At 42.2% G+C, this 15800-nt stretch overlaps 1 protein-coding gene across 1 annotated transcript in view; it reads right to left on the reverse strand.

The window, feature by feature from the left end:
- AMPH (amphiphysin) overlaps positions 1 to 15800 on the reverse strand; it is a 195647-nt gene that overhangs the window by 103787 nt on the left and 76060 nt on the right. Inside the window, exon 2 of the mRNA XM_027835760.1 lies at positions 8679 to 8759. Within this exon, the coding sequence (XP_027691561.1) occupies positions 8679 to 8759 (81 nt within the window). The remainder of the gene's footprint in view (positions 1 to 8678; positions 8760 to 15800) is intronic.

Raw genomic sequence — 15800 nt, forward strand, 5'->3', positions numbered from 1 at the left:
AACCCAATGGAATGGAGGGGGGATCTTTTCAAATGGCAAAATGATTATATCCATCGCCCTAGAATCATCGCAAACTAAACACCTGGAAAACTATAAAGGCCACAAGGTTTGAATGGGAGCAGCGCCATTAAAAGGAAACATAATTAGGCAGCAGGACAGTAATTCTAATAGCTCACATTTACATAAGAGCTGTAAGGTTTGCAAAGTACTTTGCATGTATCATCACCTCGGATACTCACAACAACCCTGGGAGATAGGAGCTATTATTACCTATATTTTACAAAGAAACTCAGCTGAATGAGGTGAAATGATTTGCCCAGGGTCAGACAATTAAATGTTTGAGGCAGGAGTTGAACTCAGGTCTTTCTGACTCCCAAGTCTAGCTCCCTCTTCATTATTCCATCTTTGATGATTTTAATTAAGCCCCAAGAAGTCACACAGGCAGTGAGTGTATGAGGCAGGACTGGTTCCCTGTCCTAGTATCCCCATGAGATTGTCCTACCTCATCCTCTAAGCCCACCCTCAAAAATGTATGCTACAAAGGGAGAGCTACCCTTTAGATATGGGGAAATATTTTTCAAATTAGATCAAGGAAATGGAGGTGAGTTTTCTTGGTGGTTAACGGACCTGGGTGCAAGAATGTTTGGCACTTTTGTTGGGTTGAATAAATTCTGTCCCATAGATTTAGCGTCTGTTAGTGTGAATTCTTACACAGGATCTGGGCCCCCTTTGGGGAGAGAAAAATTAGCCAGACATTAATGTTTCCTGGATTTCCTTGGGTAAGGAAATAAAGCAGAAGAATTGTGAAAGATCTCTCTTAAAAATTTTACCCTGATCCATGTCAAAGGGCAGGGCCCAAATTACAGGAGTTACACTGTGTTTTAAATAAGAGACCATGGGACGTGGGGAGCTTTTAATCCTCATGTTAACTCAAAGATGCAAATGTCTTTATTCTTTTCTTGTGAGCTCTACTTCAAGACACAGCCAGCCATCCCTCTACTGAGGGCTCCATTCGTCACCTGTCTGTCCTATAATAATGTCACATTAATTTAAAGAGGAATATCAAAAATAGATGAAAGAAATCGAATGTTCTAGAAATAATAAACATGAGATTTTAATCAGATCTGACCAACGGGTCTGGTAAACTCTGCTCCAAACAAAGGGAATCCATTGGACTTTGTTTTAATGTCTATATTAAAGCTCAAGTGATAAGGTACATTCTGGAGAAGATCTGTTTTGCCCATGTAAGCTCAGAATATTCCCTCCACTAAAGCTGATCAGCCAGTACTCTGCAATTCATAGGGTTAGAGTGTTGACCCAGCGCTGAAAGGGTCATGGATTTGCCCAAGGTCACACAGTGAATAGGTGTAACAGAAAGGATTTGAGCCCAACCCTTCTTACTCTGAGGCCATCCTCTATCCGCTACAACAAGCTGCCTCTCTAGGGATCAGCTGTCAACACAAAATTGACAAAAATGACCAAGTAGGCAAGCTCCAGGAATCTGTGCAAAGACTTGGAGATACAGGATATCTATACTGCCATCTAGGAAGAACCAAGAATAATGGGTAGAAATGTCAAAGAATAAAATTTAGGATTGAGGTCAGGAAAAACTTCCTAACAATCAGAGGTGTCTCAAAGTGAAATGGACTGCCTGGAGGGGGAAGGGGAGGGGGTTCCCCTTCCTTGAAGGTCTTCAAGCAGAGATTGGGGGGGGGTACTTGTGGGATAAGATATACCAGAGATCTGTGTTTGAGAATGAGCTAGATTCAACGTTTGTTGAGGTCTCATATGACTGTGATGCTCTTCTGTGGGATTCTCTGATCTGGGCTCCTGTTTTCTCTAAACCTTTGACCTATGAGCACAGATTGCTTCCTAATAGGATAACCTTTACCCGGAAAATTTGTTTCCTTTGATTCTGCATATTCATTGCAAGGGTTTGGAATTTCTTTTTCTTTTATTTTTTTTTTAATGATGGGGGAAAAGTGGGACGGAGAGAAAAAGAAATATTTTTAACTGAAAAAAGTTTTAATTAAAAAAATTCAGATTTGGTTTGCTATTGTTCTTTGTGCAAATTCAGCCCCAGAGTCAAAGTACTCCATGAGGCTGAACTCAACTGGGTTTCTTATTTCATGAACTGTGTTACTCCTTTCCTCTTCAACACTGCCCTTCTCCCTGCCTCATAGACCCATCTCCCCACAAACATCACAGACAGAACCTCACAGCCTCACACAAAGGCTAGCCATCCTGTGAACATGGCCAAGACCTCTTTATGTGGCCCTCATTGGCCCTAAGATGTATTCTCATCAATCACTGGCCTTCCAGCATTTTAAGAGAGAGCTCTGCACCCAGCTTTGGTCTTCATACATATTCAATCCCTGACTCTGAGACATTAGCAATGGGGCTATTTGTTCCTTGCTCTGTTGGTACTTTATAAGATCATTTATTTTCCACTTTTTGCATAAGAACCTGAATTCATTTGCTTGTTAAATTCCCACCCACCTCCTTCCCTCCAAGGCCCACATATCACTACAGAAGCAGTAGCCAATGGGTTATCCCTGGCAAGAAAACCAAGAGAATATAAAATAGTGATTTTTCTAATTAGAAATCTTGAATCCAACCATCTGATTTTTGAGGAAAGAAGACTTACTTATTCATGAGCTGCTGAGAAACATGGTCCCAACCCTCTCCATAGGGTGAGTCTGCTGTAATCTATGCAGAGATGGAAAGTATTCACATTTCCATGCATGGTTCATATTAGGATCAGGATGTTTAATTTAACAGACATTTATTGCACTCATAATGAGGCCCTAGGCTAAACATTAGAGATATTAAAAAAACCCAGAATCCTTTCCCTTCCTACTCTCAAGGGGCTTACAAACTAATATGATGGAGATGAAAGTAGGAATGGAAAACAAATATGCAAATAATTGTGGTACAAGGAGCAAATCATCTCTGGAGTCAGAACAGGACACTAGGCAAGTGCCCCAGCCCACATTGCAGTAGATGCCAAAAGGACCAGGGCCTTGGACATCAGATCTTACACAGATATCAATGCATGCTTCCCATATGAAATAACACCTTTTGATTATGCCTCATCCTTCAATCAACATGCAGTTATTAAGCACCTACTATTTGTCAAACATTGGAAAACAAAGACAAAAGTGAAACTATCCCTGCTCTCAAGGGATTTACATTCTACTATGGAGAAATAACATCTATATGCACAAGTATATTCCAACTATACATATAATGATTAAGAGGTCATTTTAGAGGGAGAAGCATTAGCAGCATGACAAAAGGGAAGCCTTTTAAATAAAGGTGGCATTGGAGCTGAGCTTTACCCTTCAAAGCAGGGAAGGGAAGGAGGAAAAATTACATTCCAGTAATAGAGGATGTTCAATCCAAAGGAACAGTAATGGAAAATGGAATGTCAGGTGTAATGAAAAGTGAGAAGCCTAACCTGGATCAATTCTAGATGGTGTGTTAGAGAAAGAAATGTAAATTAGGTCTGGGAAAGTGGGTTGGAACCACCGTGATGGGCTTTAAATGAAAACAGAGCAATGTGCACTTGGTGGCAGAAGTAGTAGGGAGACAATGACATTTACTGAGCAAGGCAGACCCCTTTAAGTCTATCCATGAACCTTCGATAAAGAATTCATGCTCGATGGTTACCAATGACCCCAAATGCTCTGAAGCCTTTGAGACTATTGTTCACACCCTCTTGCCCGGGTACTCTCTTTGCCAATGGCTACTGTGACACAGATTTCTCTTGGCTCTCATTTGGACTGCTGAAACTAATTACTTGTAATCCAACTTGAACATAGTCACCAACACACTCTTTCAAATACACAGATCACTAATATCATGCTCCTTACTCATAAAACTTGAATGGCTCCTTATTACTTGGAGGATCAGATACAACTCCCTCAGCCTAGCAGTCAAAGTCCTCCACAATCTTATGCTATGATTTACCCTGCCGACTTCACCTCATGACCAAACTGGGCTATTAATTATTTCACTTGACGCTTTCACTTCCAGTCTTTGCTTTCGCATAAGCTGTCTCTCATGCCTTCATCATCCCAATCACTCTGAAGCTGTGTGCTTCTCCAAGGCTCAGGTCTCAGCCTATCTCCTCTGGGAAGCCTTTCTTGATCTCCTGATTTTAGTGCCTTCTCCCTTTTCAAATTACTTTATGTTTGTTTTACTTAAGGCTGTTGCCAAGGTCTGTTGATTCACCTCTGTAGCATCTCTCTAATACACCCCCTTCTCTACTCTGCCCCTGCTCCCCCCCTGGTGCAGACACTTGTCACCTCATACCTGGACTATTGCAATAGCTGCTGGGGGGTCTGCCTGTTTCCAGCCTCTCCCCACTCTACCCCGCCCTCCATGCAGCCTCCAGAGGGATTGTCCTAAGATGCAGCTCTGACCATGTCACTCACCTACTCAATAAACTCCAGTGGCTCCCTATTGCCTGCAAGATCAATTATAAAACCTTCTGCTTGTCATTCAAAGCCTTTCATAAGCTGGCCCCTTCCTGCCTTTCCAGTCTTCTTAAACCTTGCTCCCAGACATGTATTCTTTGATCCAGTGACACTGGCCTCCTGGCTGTTCCTCATATCTGCAATGCTCTTTCTCCTCATTTCTGCCACCTGGTTTCCTTGACTTCCTTCAAGTCCCAGATAAAATCCCATCTTCTACAGGAAGCTTTTGCCAACCTGCCTTAATTCTAGTGTCTTCCTTCTGTTAATTTTATCCTATTCATCCTGTATATAGCTTGTCTGTACATAATTGTTTGTATGTTATCTCCCCCATTGTGAATTCCTTGAGAGTAGGGACTGGTCTTTTTTTAACCTTCCTTTTTGTCTCTAGAGCTAAGAAGAGTGCCTGGCACATAGTAGGCACTTTATATGTGTAATATATATATATATATTATATATATACATACATATATGTATGTATATATGTATATATAGATATATAGATATATAGATATACTATATAATTGACTATATCCTTCCCCAGTGCTACACTTGGCTTTTAAGGATTTTATTTTCTTGTTCAAATTCCATCAGTTTTACAATTCTAGCTGGAATTTCTGAGAATGCGCTAAAATCTCTGGGAAAGAGAGAGTTCAATTATTCCTCCCTAATATCAAAATATTTTTCAACCCAGAAAACTTAAAACTAAAATGCTACCCTTACCGCCCTCAGTTTTCACTACTCTTCACTCTAGGAACAAATATAAAAAATCCTCTAGCAGGCATTCAAAGCCCGCTCTAACCAGTCCCCCCTGGTACATTTCCAATCTTCTTACACCTTCCTCCTCTCCCTCATATACTCTTCCATCTAGCGACAATGGCCTCATTGCTGTTTTTCAAACAAACATTCCATCTGTTCATTCAGGGCATTTTCTCTGGCTGTTCCTCACTTTTGGAATTCTCTCCCCTCTCATTTCCATCTCTTGGATTCCCTGACTGCCTGCAAGTCCTAGCTAACATCCGATCTCCTGCAAGAAGCCTTTCTTGCTCTTCCTTAATATCAGGGCCTTCCCTCTCTTGGTTAGCTCCAGTACATAGCTCATTTGTATGTACTTCCTTTTCTGTTGTCTGCCCCACCAGAACGTGAGCATTGTTCCTTGGGAGCATGGATTATCTGTCTTAGCAGTGTCTGGTATCTAATAGATGCTTAATAAATACTTGTCATTGCTTTGGTAGTTGTTTTCATTCTCTAATGACTAGAATAAATGCTGGAGAAGGATCACAAAAAGTCATCCCCTTATGGCACTGGAGGTAAGAAAAGGTAACCTAAGAGTCACTGGCTAAGCTGACTCTATGGTTGTCTCACTCCACAGAGATACCACCAATCTGAGCCTGCCCAGTCAACAGAACCCAGAGAGATGCAGAGAAAGGTCACCCTGCATAAACCATGCCAAATGCTTCCTTCTCCTGGAAACAACTAACTCAGCAGGGTACATTCAAAGGTTGGGCTTCTGGATTATTGGGATATTAAAATGTCATTAAGCAGGAGGGTTTTATAACAGGAAATATCCAACTGAAGATAACCGGTTGCCTCTGAGGGATGCACCAACTCTCACTATACTCACTGGACTATGTTTAAAAGGGCAGAGTGTAAATCCTGAAGCTGGGGAAGCTATAAACAGGGGTCACATTGTCTTTCTGCCACGCTTATCATCTCCTCCCATTTTCCCTCTCCCGGCGTTGGCACAAAGAAGGACGGAGATAGAGATCATTGAATTTTAGACCTCTCAGGGATGCTCAGGATCTCCTTGTCCAAACCCCACATTTTACAGATAAGACATTGGGCCAAGGAAGGTGAAGTAATTTGTCCAAGGGCACAGCATGGCCAGAGGTGGGACTAGAACTCAAGCATTCTGCATTCTATGTTCTTTCCACTTCAGCGCTCTTTACCTTTCACCATAATCAGAGAGGCAGGTCAACTGAGCTGTGGGGGCGGGAAGGCAGCAGCCAGTGGCAATAGCCCTGACAAAAGTCTCGGACTCTCCCACTCTGAGATTGTCTGAAGGTAACACATGAGAGCAGGAAAGTCTAAGCCTCTGGGTTCATGTTCCTAAACTGAGCCCTATCCTTTGGCAGCAAACTGAATGTGTTAACCAGAGGAAGAGGGCCGGGGAGACCTCTTCAAATAGATCCATGTGGCTCTGGAGAGACTGGCTCTGCTTGTGCGTCTATGTTCATGGCCCTTGTTGTGTGTATCCCTAAGAAAGTCCAGCACACCAGTCCTTATGGCAAGCTGCCCAAGGCCTTAGGCACAGAGTAGACTAAGGACCAGGCAAGCAGAGTGTTGAGTCACAAGATCAGCAACAGCTGCATCCTTGACGCTAAGAGCTCAAGGAGAATTGATAGTGACAGTGACACCCATGCTGCCGCTGCTGCTGTTGCTGACAATATTTATATAGCTCTTTAAGGCTTGCAAAGCACTTTACCAATATTATCTCATTCCTACCAACATTATCTCTATCCTACAACAACTCTAAGAGCTGGTTGCTATTATTATCTCTATTTTACAAATGGGGAAACTATGGCAGAGGCTGACTTACCTAGGCTCACCCAGCTAGTAAATGTCTGTGGCTGGATTTGAACTCAGGTCTTCCTGACTCCAGGTCCAGTGCTCTATCTGCTGCATCACTGAACTGCAGGCTGAGTCTAAAGAATTTGGCAATCAGACTAAAACTAGTGATCTTCACTTCAGGAGAGCAGCATTCTCATTTCATGAGAATGGAAGCCATATTCTCATTTCTTTCCTCTTCCCTTGAGTGTTCCAGTGTTAAAGGTCACCAGACCCTTGAAAGCAGGGATTAAGAGGCCCTACTACTCCAACCCTGAACTAGAGGTGGGCTGCTCCACAGGGCTGAGTGGTATTGACCAGTAAGCCCTTCCTGTGGAGAGGGGACAGAAAGACTTCCTATATTCTAAGACAATCCACCTGGGTTCTCCAGGGAAAGGAAGGGATGGGATGTGCCACCAGTACAATGCTCAGTTTTGCTGTGGCCAACAGACACAATGAAGACAGTCTTTCTCAGGTAGTTATCAAGTCCAAATGCTATCACTAAAACCTTGGAGCCTGATTTTTAAGCAGTTCTATTTTGCTATTGCTTCGCACGTGTCCACAGTTCCTGAACCTATTGCGTACTTTGGATCAGGCTAATGTAACCAAGGGAGCAGCAACCCCAAGTCATGCATTGTCATACTGTCTGAAACAGATTGAAAAGTTCTATTGATGGGTCCCAGGTCCCATTTCTCCAATTGCTACCCCCCCCTTTTAAAGTTTTATTAATTCATTTTCTCTTGAATCAGTCAACTCTCAATATACCCATCCCCAAAATCTAGGGAGCCTTCTCTTATAACACAATTTAAAAAAAAGTTAAGCAAAATCAACCACCATACCAACTATAAGTGATGGCACATGCAATACTCCTCAGCCATAGCAGCCTGCCTGTCTCCCGTTTCCTCATCTTTTCTCTGCTAGTGGCCTTCCCATCCTTGCTATTGTCTACCATCTTTAACCTGGCCATCACGTTAAAATTGTGAATGGTCATTTCATTTCCCAACTGTTATACTGTGTTTTCCTTTTCAAATTTAACTATTTTTTTCTCATTTTCAGATCCATTAAGTCAGTAGAAAAGCCAATTAAGTCCCTGCCTTCTAGGATATTACAGTTTAAAAATCTGGTATTGAACGACCTTCTAAAAGAGCCTCCTCAGGATCCAGAAATCTTTTTGGGGGGGGCGTGGGGAGTATGAATGTCTCCATGTAGATGGGTTACATCTGCTACAGTAACAATGCAGCATTGAGCAGAACCACCTACTGAAGAATCTTTGCAACAAGAGACAAGCTGGGCAGAATTTTCCGTAATACTTAAGTGACAATCATAGCATATTAGCCCCGTCATTCATTTTAGCCGAGTGGGTTATCAGCTTTGCAAAAGTCCTAGAATAAATCCATCTGAAATAAATCTGTCCTCTTCCTGTTCAATCTTTTGGAATTGACCCCAGTTTCTATGGAACATTGGAAAAGGTCCTGCCTGTTCTCATGGCACCTGCAGGAACCTTGCCTGTCCTCTCTGATGAGTGAATGCATCTGAGTCATACGTGAACCAGTGGAGAATTCAGCAAAGCAGAGCAGATGCCCTGGAACTTACCTCTTGCCGTTTGAAGTTCTGTACGTACTCCTCAAACTGCTCATCTTTTGTTTCATCGGCTTTGCCAAGTTTCTGGAGGACCTGGTACACAAACAAAACAAAACAAAACAAAATGTTATTCTAATAATGTTCTTTAAGAACACAAGTCATTGCAGTCCCAGGCTTAGCACAAGAGAATTTCTCTGAAAGATCCTCTTCTCTTAATGAGAGCAGCATTCTTCTGTGTTTGTAAATAGCTGTCATATAGTTTTATGTGTTTTCTAGGTAGCTAACTCAGGCTGGCCTTTGGATGGCAAACAGGGCCCTGGCTGGGACCAAAATTGAAGACTTGGGAGATACTGGAGTGGTTTGCTATTTCCTTCTTCAGATCATTTAATAGAGAAAGAAACTGAGGCAAACGGAGTTAAATGACTTGCCCAAATCAAATAGCTAGTAAGTATCTGAGGCCACATTTGAACTCAGGAAAATGACTCTTCCTCCTGGCTCTAGGGCCAGCACACAATCCACTGTATCTTCTAGTTGCCCAGGTTTGTTTAAGAACAATCTTCCCCAATCGATAAATGGTCAAAGGATATGAACAGGCAGTTCTCAGATGAAGAAATTAAAGCTGTCTATAGTCATATGAAAAAATCTTCTAAATCACTATTGACTAGAGAAATACAAATCAAAACAACTCTGAGGTACCACATCACACCTATCAGATTGGCCAACACGACAAAACAGGAAAATGATAAATGTTGGAGAAGATGTGGGAAAATTGGAACGCTAATGCATTGTTGGTGGAATTGTGAATTGATTCAGCCATTTTGGAGAGCAATTTGGAACTATGCCATAAAAATACGCTATTTCTAGCTATAAAAATATGCATTACCCTTTGACCTAACAATAGCACTTCTAGGGCTGTATGCCAAAGAGATCATAAAAATGGGGAAAGGATTCACATGTAAAAAATATTTATAGCAGCTCTTTCTGTGGTGGCAAAGAATTGGAAATTGAGGGGATGCCCATCAATTGGGGAATGGCTGAACAGGTTGTGGTATATGAATGTAATGGAATACTATTGTGCTATAAGAAATGATGAACAGACTGACTTCAGAAAAACCTGGAAAGAGAAGTATGGTCTGATGCTGAGTGAAGTGAGCAGAACCAAGAGAATGATGCAATAACAGTCATGTTGTGTGATGACTAACTTTGATAGACTTAGCCCTTCTCAGCAATGCAAGGATTTAAGACATGTCCAAAAGTCTCATGCTGGAAATGCTATCCACATCCAGAGAATGAACTATGGAGTCTGAATGCAGATGGAAGCATACCATTTGCTCTTTTTTTTCTTCCATTTTGTTTTGTTTCCTCTTTCTTGTGGTTTCTCCTATGGGTTCTAATTCTTTCTTACAAGATGACTAATGTGAAAATATGTTTAATAGGAATGTATATGTAGAGCCTATATCAGATTGCATGTCATCTTGGGGAGGGAGGGGGAGAAAATTTAAACCTCAAAAGTTTATGGAAGGGATTGTTGATAAATCAAAATAAATTAATTAAAAAAAAGTACATTGCTGAGCTGGAAAATGTCTAGAGGTGGCACTACCAGGCTAGAGAGGGTCTTGAATCCACGCCATACCATACGTGATCATCTAAAGGTACGGTGGTGTTTGGCCTGGGGAAGAGAAAGCTGAGGGCAAGAGGTGGGGAATGCAAGCTGCTTTTAAGCAGTAGAAGGGCTGGCATATGAAAGAGATCAGACTTGTTCTGCTTGACTAGAGGCCAGTATAGGGACTAATGGGTGGCAATTGCAAAGAGCTCCATTTTGATTTGATGTCAGGAACAGCTTCCTAACAATTAGTGCTCTCCCCAGAGTGGCCTTGGCTGCAGGGGGTGAAGAGGACTCCCCTACTCACTAGCGTTCTTTGACTCCTCATTGGGCATTTGCCAAGAGGAATCTTGCCCAGGCACAGGCTGCACCAGAGGTCATCGGGTGCCTTTCTAACTCCAGACACAGCCATGATTGCTCTCATGGCTTGGAACCTTACATTGGCATGGAGTTTTACAATTTCCTGAGTATATTCATATCTATGCTCTTGTTTGATTCTCACACAGTCAGAGCAGGTATTATTCCCATTTGCCAGATGAGGAAATCATAGCTCAGAGGCTTACCTAAGATCACAGACTTGCTAAGTGTGCAGAAAGTAAGGAGAAGACAGGTCTTTGGGCTTGGAGTTCACTATTGTGACCACTTTGCAAGCATCAATCAATCCAATATCATTTATTAAGCACCTAAAAGATACCAAGCCCTGTGCTAAACACTGGGGCTAAAAGAAAAGGCAACTAATAATAATCATCATTGCTCCCAAGGAATTCATAGTTTAAACACCTGAATAACTTTGTACAAACATGGCTGAGGCAACCAGGTGGCCCACTGGATAGAGTGCCAAACTGGAGTCAAGAAGACCTGAGTCCATAGCCAGCCTCAGACACATAGTGGCTGTATGACCCTGGGCAAGTCACTTAACCTCTGCTTGCCTCAATTTTCTCAATTTAGAATGAGGATTAATAATAGCATCTACCTCCCAGGGCTGTGGGGGGGTCAAATTCGATATTTGTGAAGCACTTAACACAGTGCCTGGCACATAGTAGGTGATCTATAAATGTGTATTCCTTTCCCTCATATCAATATGTACATATATACATATATATCTACATATGTAGATACTTACATCTGTGTATTGTATATAGGTATATATCTATGTATGTAGATATGTATATATATATACACACACCTATACATAAATATACATCTGTACATATACCTATTTACAGATACAGATATTTGAATTTTGGGTTAGAACCTGTGATTATCCTAGGAGTCCCAGTGAAGAAACTGCCTTCAATATCTTCAACTGGTCTATAACTGATAGTCTCAGAGAGTCACCTGTTATGTTGAGAGGTTAATGGCTTGCTCAGGGTCACACAATCAGTACGAGTTAGAGTGTGAACTCATCTTCCTGAGTCCATGGCAAGCTCTCTCTCCATGGGGCCACCCTCGGTCCCCCTTCCCCTTTCTATTTTTTCAATCTTTCGATAATCATTGATTCACTTAGCGTATATCTTTCATTCTTTGTATGTGTATCCCTAGTGGTTGTCTCATGTTAGCTACTTAATAAATACTTGCTGGTTGATTGATTGGTATGTATGCCCTCCACTGGTGGAAATGATGCAACTCTTCTTTGTCTTAGCGTGTGGACTTTGAGTGTTGCTGTGGTTGGAGTTAAAAAAAAACATCCTACATTCAACCATGGGGTTATGAGCTCCTCCAAATCTAGTTGGGCTGACCACTGGCTTGGCAGACATGTTTATAATCTGTGTTCTGCTCTATCCCCTAGTAGACTGTAAGCACCTTGAGAACAGGGACTGTTGAGGTTTGGCATTTATATCCTTAGGGCCCAGCACAGAGCCTGGCCCATGGATGCTTGCTTCCTGAATTAAATGCTTGTCTGATTGGGCATAATGTGGTAGGTATGATGATGGGTATCATAAACCCACCAATGGAAGGGCTGTAATGTGGCCTCCCCAGCTCAGTCATCTTTGGCAATGTTGCAGTGACACGACATGACACCCTTCTGCTGTTTGAATAGGAGAAAGTGTGCGTGCTCCCTCTCTTACTTGATGCCAGCTAGCAGAGAGTGAGGAATACCTGTTGTCTAGACTATGAGGTCAAGGAGGAAGAGAGTGGGACAAATGACCTTTTGGAATCTGTAAAGATATTTTATTGCCCCAAGGTTCTCCCTGAAACAAAGTTCCATCTTCTTAATGCTAATATTCTTTCAGTGATGATCCATGACTTTGAATCAAGAAGTTTCCAGTCTCTGAAGAATTAAAATTCTAGGTCACCCAAAGGGTAATGAAAAGGAACATGGCAGACATCAACAGGCTGCTGCATACTGTCACAGGATAACTGTAGGAAAGATGGGGTGAAATGTATCGGGAAAGAGATGATTGATGGAAAGACAGAATAAGCAGTGGAATGAATGCTGGGTTTGGGGAAAGGGGACCTGGGTTAGAATCCCGGCTGAGCTACTTATTACCTGTGTTGCCATAGGTTAGTGAATTTACCTCTCTGAGTCTTAGCTTCCTCTGCTGTAAAGTGAGGGCCTTGAACTACATGTCCTCTGAGGTTCCTGTCAGTTTGAAGTCTGTGATTCCAGGATCTCATGTATGGCCAGAGAAGATGGGCCAGTCATGTAAGGAGAATGAGGGACAAAGAATGGACAGCCCTTTTGGGAGCCACAGCTTTTGGGGGACTCCTGTCAAGGATTTCTGGGAAGGTGTGGACAAGAGCTTCATGAGATGGGCAGACAAGGATAGGTTATGATCAGTACTATGCTTCGTTTCTGACCCTTTCTCTCTATTAACACAGCTACTCCCTTAAGTCAGGCCCTCATTGCCTCTCACATTGACAATTTCAAGAATCTCCTGCTTGATCCCCCTGCCTCAAGTCTCTCCTCACTCCAGTCTATTCTACATACTGCTGCCAAAGGGATTTTCCTTAACTTCAGCTATAACCATGCAACTTTCTTATTCCGTCAACTATAGTGGCTTCCTTTTGCATATAGGAGCAAATAAAGACTCCTCTATGTAGCTTTTACAGGCCTATACAACCTGGCCCCAACCTATTTTTCTAGACTCCATAGACATAATTCCCTCGTTTACACTCATCAGTCCAGCGAATTTGGCCTTTTCTCTGTTCCTCCATCTCATCTGTGAACTTTTCACTTGCTGTCCCCTATACCTAGAAGGAGTGCCTTCCTAATCTCAGCCTCACAGGGTCCCTCTCTTCCTTTAAGGCGAAGCTTAGACAGCTTCTGCATAGAGCCTTTCCTGATCCTTTCAACAGCTAGTGCCTTCCCTCCCAAACAACTTTACATTTAACTGCTTCGTATATATTTGTGTTTAGTCATGTTATATTTATGCTGTGTATCTATTTACTAATACTCGTCTTCCACATTTGAATGCACACTCGTTGGGAATAAGGATTGTTTAGTTCTCTGAACTTGTATCACCAGCATGTGGCATGGTGCTGGGCACATAGTTGGTTATAAATAAATATTTGTTGATTGATTAAATGAAATGCTGAAGAAATGATGAGATCACACCTCCATCCAAATTCCCAGCTAGTAAATATGAGCTTGTATGATTCTTCATAGAGCCTCTTTTAATTAGGTTACGTCAGAGTCAATTAAAAATCACATAAAAGGTTCACATGAACATTCCCAATACTGGGTCACTTTCATCACACAAAACCGGCATTTAAAAAAAAAAGTTAAACAGAACTTTTAAAAAAATGACAAGTTCCATTGTCCTACGTCACAGAAGGAGGTATTATAACATTAAGAGAAAAGAAGATAGACCCCAGATTTCTAATCAGTAATCTTGTACCCTGTTCACAACGAAAAAACTTTCCTTCCTGAGAAGAGAAAAATATCATTACCCTTTTCTAGAGCTGGGGGAAGGGAGGGAGGAAGGCATGCTTGGAACATGAGACATATGAGAGGGGAAGAGTTGAAATGCCAAACAATTGGGAGCAGCAAATAAGCAGAATGACTAATGAGGTGGTAATGAGGAACCCTAGAAGCACCTGAGAAGAATGAAATGAAGAGGACTGAGCAGGAACTGAAAGCCAAGACAAGTGAAGATGTGGTAAGAGGGGAAGGCATTGTTCACTGTTCGCAGGGAGTTCAATTCACCAGACTAAAGAACAAAACATACAAAGTGTGTGTCAGGGCATTTAAAGAATCAGTGAATGTTAACTGTTGAAACAGCATGGAGAATGGGACAAGTGTCAATTTCCAAACAAATAAACTGGCATCTACAAACTTGACTTTCAGGGAACTTGATTTGCATTGCTGGCAAAATTCTAGAACATAGTATTTCAGAAGATGGTTGGTGAGTATTCTCAAGGGGAAGCAATGATCATTGAGAATCATGCCAGACTAACCCTATTTCCTTTCTTTGACAGGGTAACTGGCCTCATAGATCAAAGACATACTGTACAATCAGTATACCTCGATTTCAACAAAACATTTGACACAGTCGTTCATACTATTCTCATGGACAAGATGTGGAGATATGAGTTAGATGATAGTGCAGTTTGGTGGATTCAAGACTGATAGAATGACCAGCTCCGGAAAGTAGTCATTAATGGGATAATTCCATCTTGAGAGGAGACCTCTGCTGAAGTGTGCCAGGATTCACTCCTCGCTTCTATGCTTTTCAACATTTTTTATCAAATTTTGTGCATTTCCCCATGCGACACTGAAGCACATGGTGGTCTGGCAGCTGGAGGAGGCTGCCTTATGCTTGGGCACCCGAAGGGTTGGTGCCTACCTGTCTGCCTGGGGCTATGCTAAAGCACACAGAGTGCGCCCATTGCCCTGGCTAGGCTGAGGCCCTTGGGGGTCCTGGTGTTGGCATTTTCCCACCGGGGCTCAGGATCTCCCACTGGTTTGCTGAGGTAGGACACGCTCATGGCTTACTGGGATGCTTCCTGTTCCAGACTGTATTCCCCTTTTATCCCAGTAAAACAGACCTTTCCTGCCGATCTTCCAAGTTTCTGGGGCTAAAAGATTGTTTCACCCTTGTCTTTTTGCTGGTTCTGCTATTCCAGGATTTGTTTTGGGGTGCTAGTTTATGGTTGTTTGGAGGTGAATGTGGCAGAGTTATGGCAAGTTACTGCTTCTTTACTGATTCTACTGGGAACCATCTTGGTTCCCAGAAGTCTCCTCAGATTTTGCATAAAGATACAGATAAGCTAGGCGGCACAGTGGATACAGCACTGACCCTGGAGTTAGGAAGACTTGAGTTCAATCCCACCTCTATTAGTTGTGTGACTCTGAACAAGACACCTAACTCTCTATTTGCCTCAGTTTCCTCAACCATAAAATGGTTGAAGAAATGGCACCTACCTACCAGAGTTATTGTATAAGGACCAAATGAGATAATACATGTAAAATGCCTAGGACAATGTCTGGCCCATGGTAGGCACTATGTAAATGCTAGGTGGTGGTGGTAGTAGTAGTAGTAGTAGTAGTAGTAGTAGTAGTAGTAGTAGTAGTAGTAGTAGTAGTA

This window comes from Vombatus ursinus, unplaced genomic scaffold (assembly GCF_900497805.2).
Source record: "Vombatus ursinus unplaced genomic scaffold, bare-nosed wombat genome assembly UNPS02014817.1, whole genome shotgun sequence".
NCBI lineage: Eukaryota > Metazoa > Chordata > Mammalia > Diprotodontia > Vombatidae > Vombatus > Vombatus ursinus.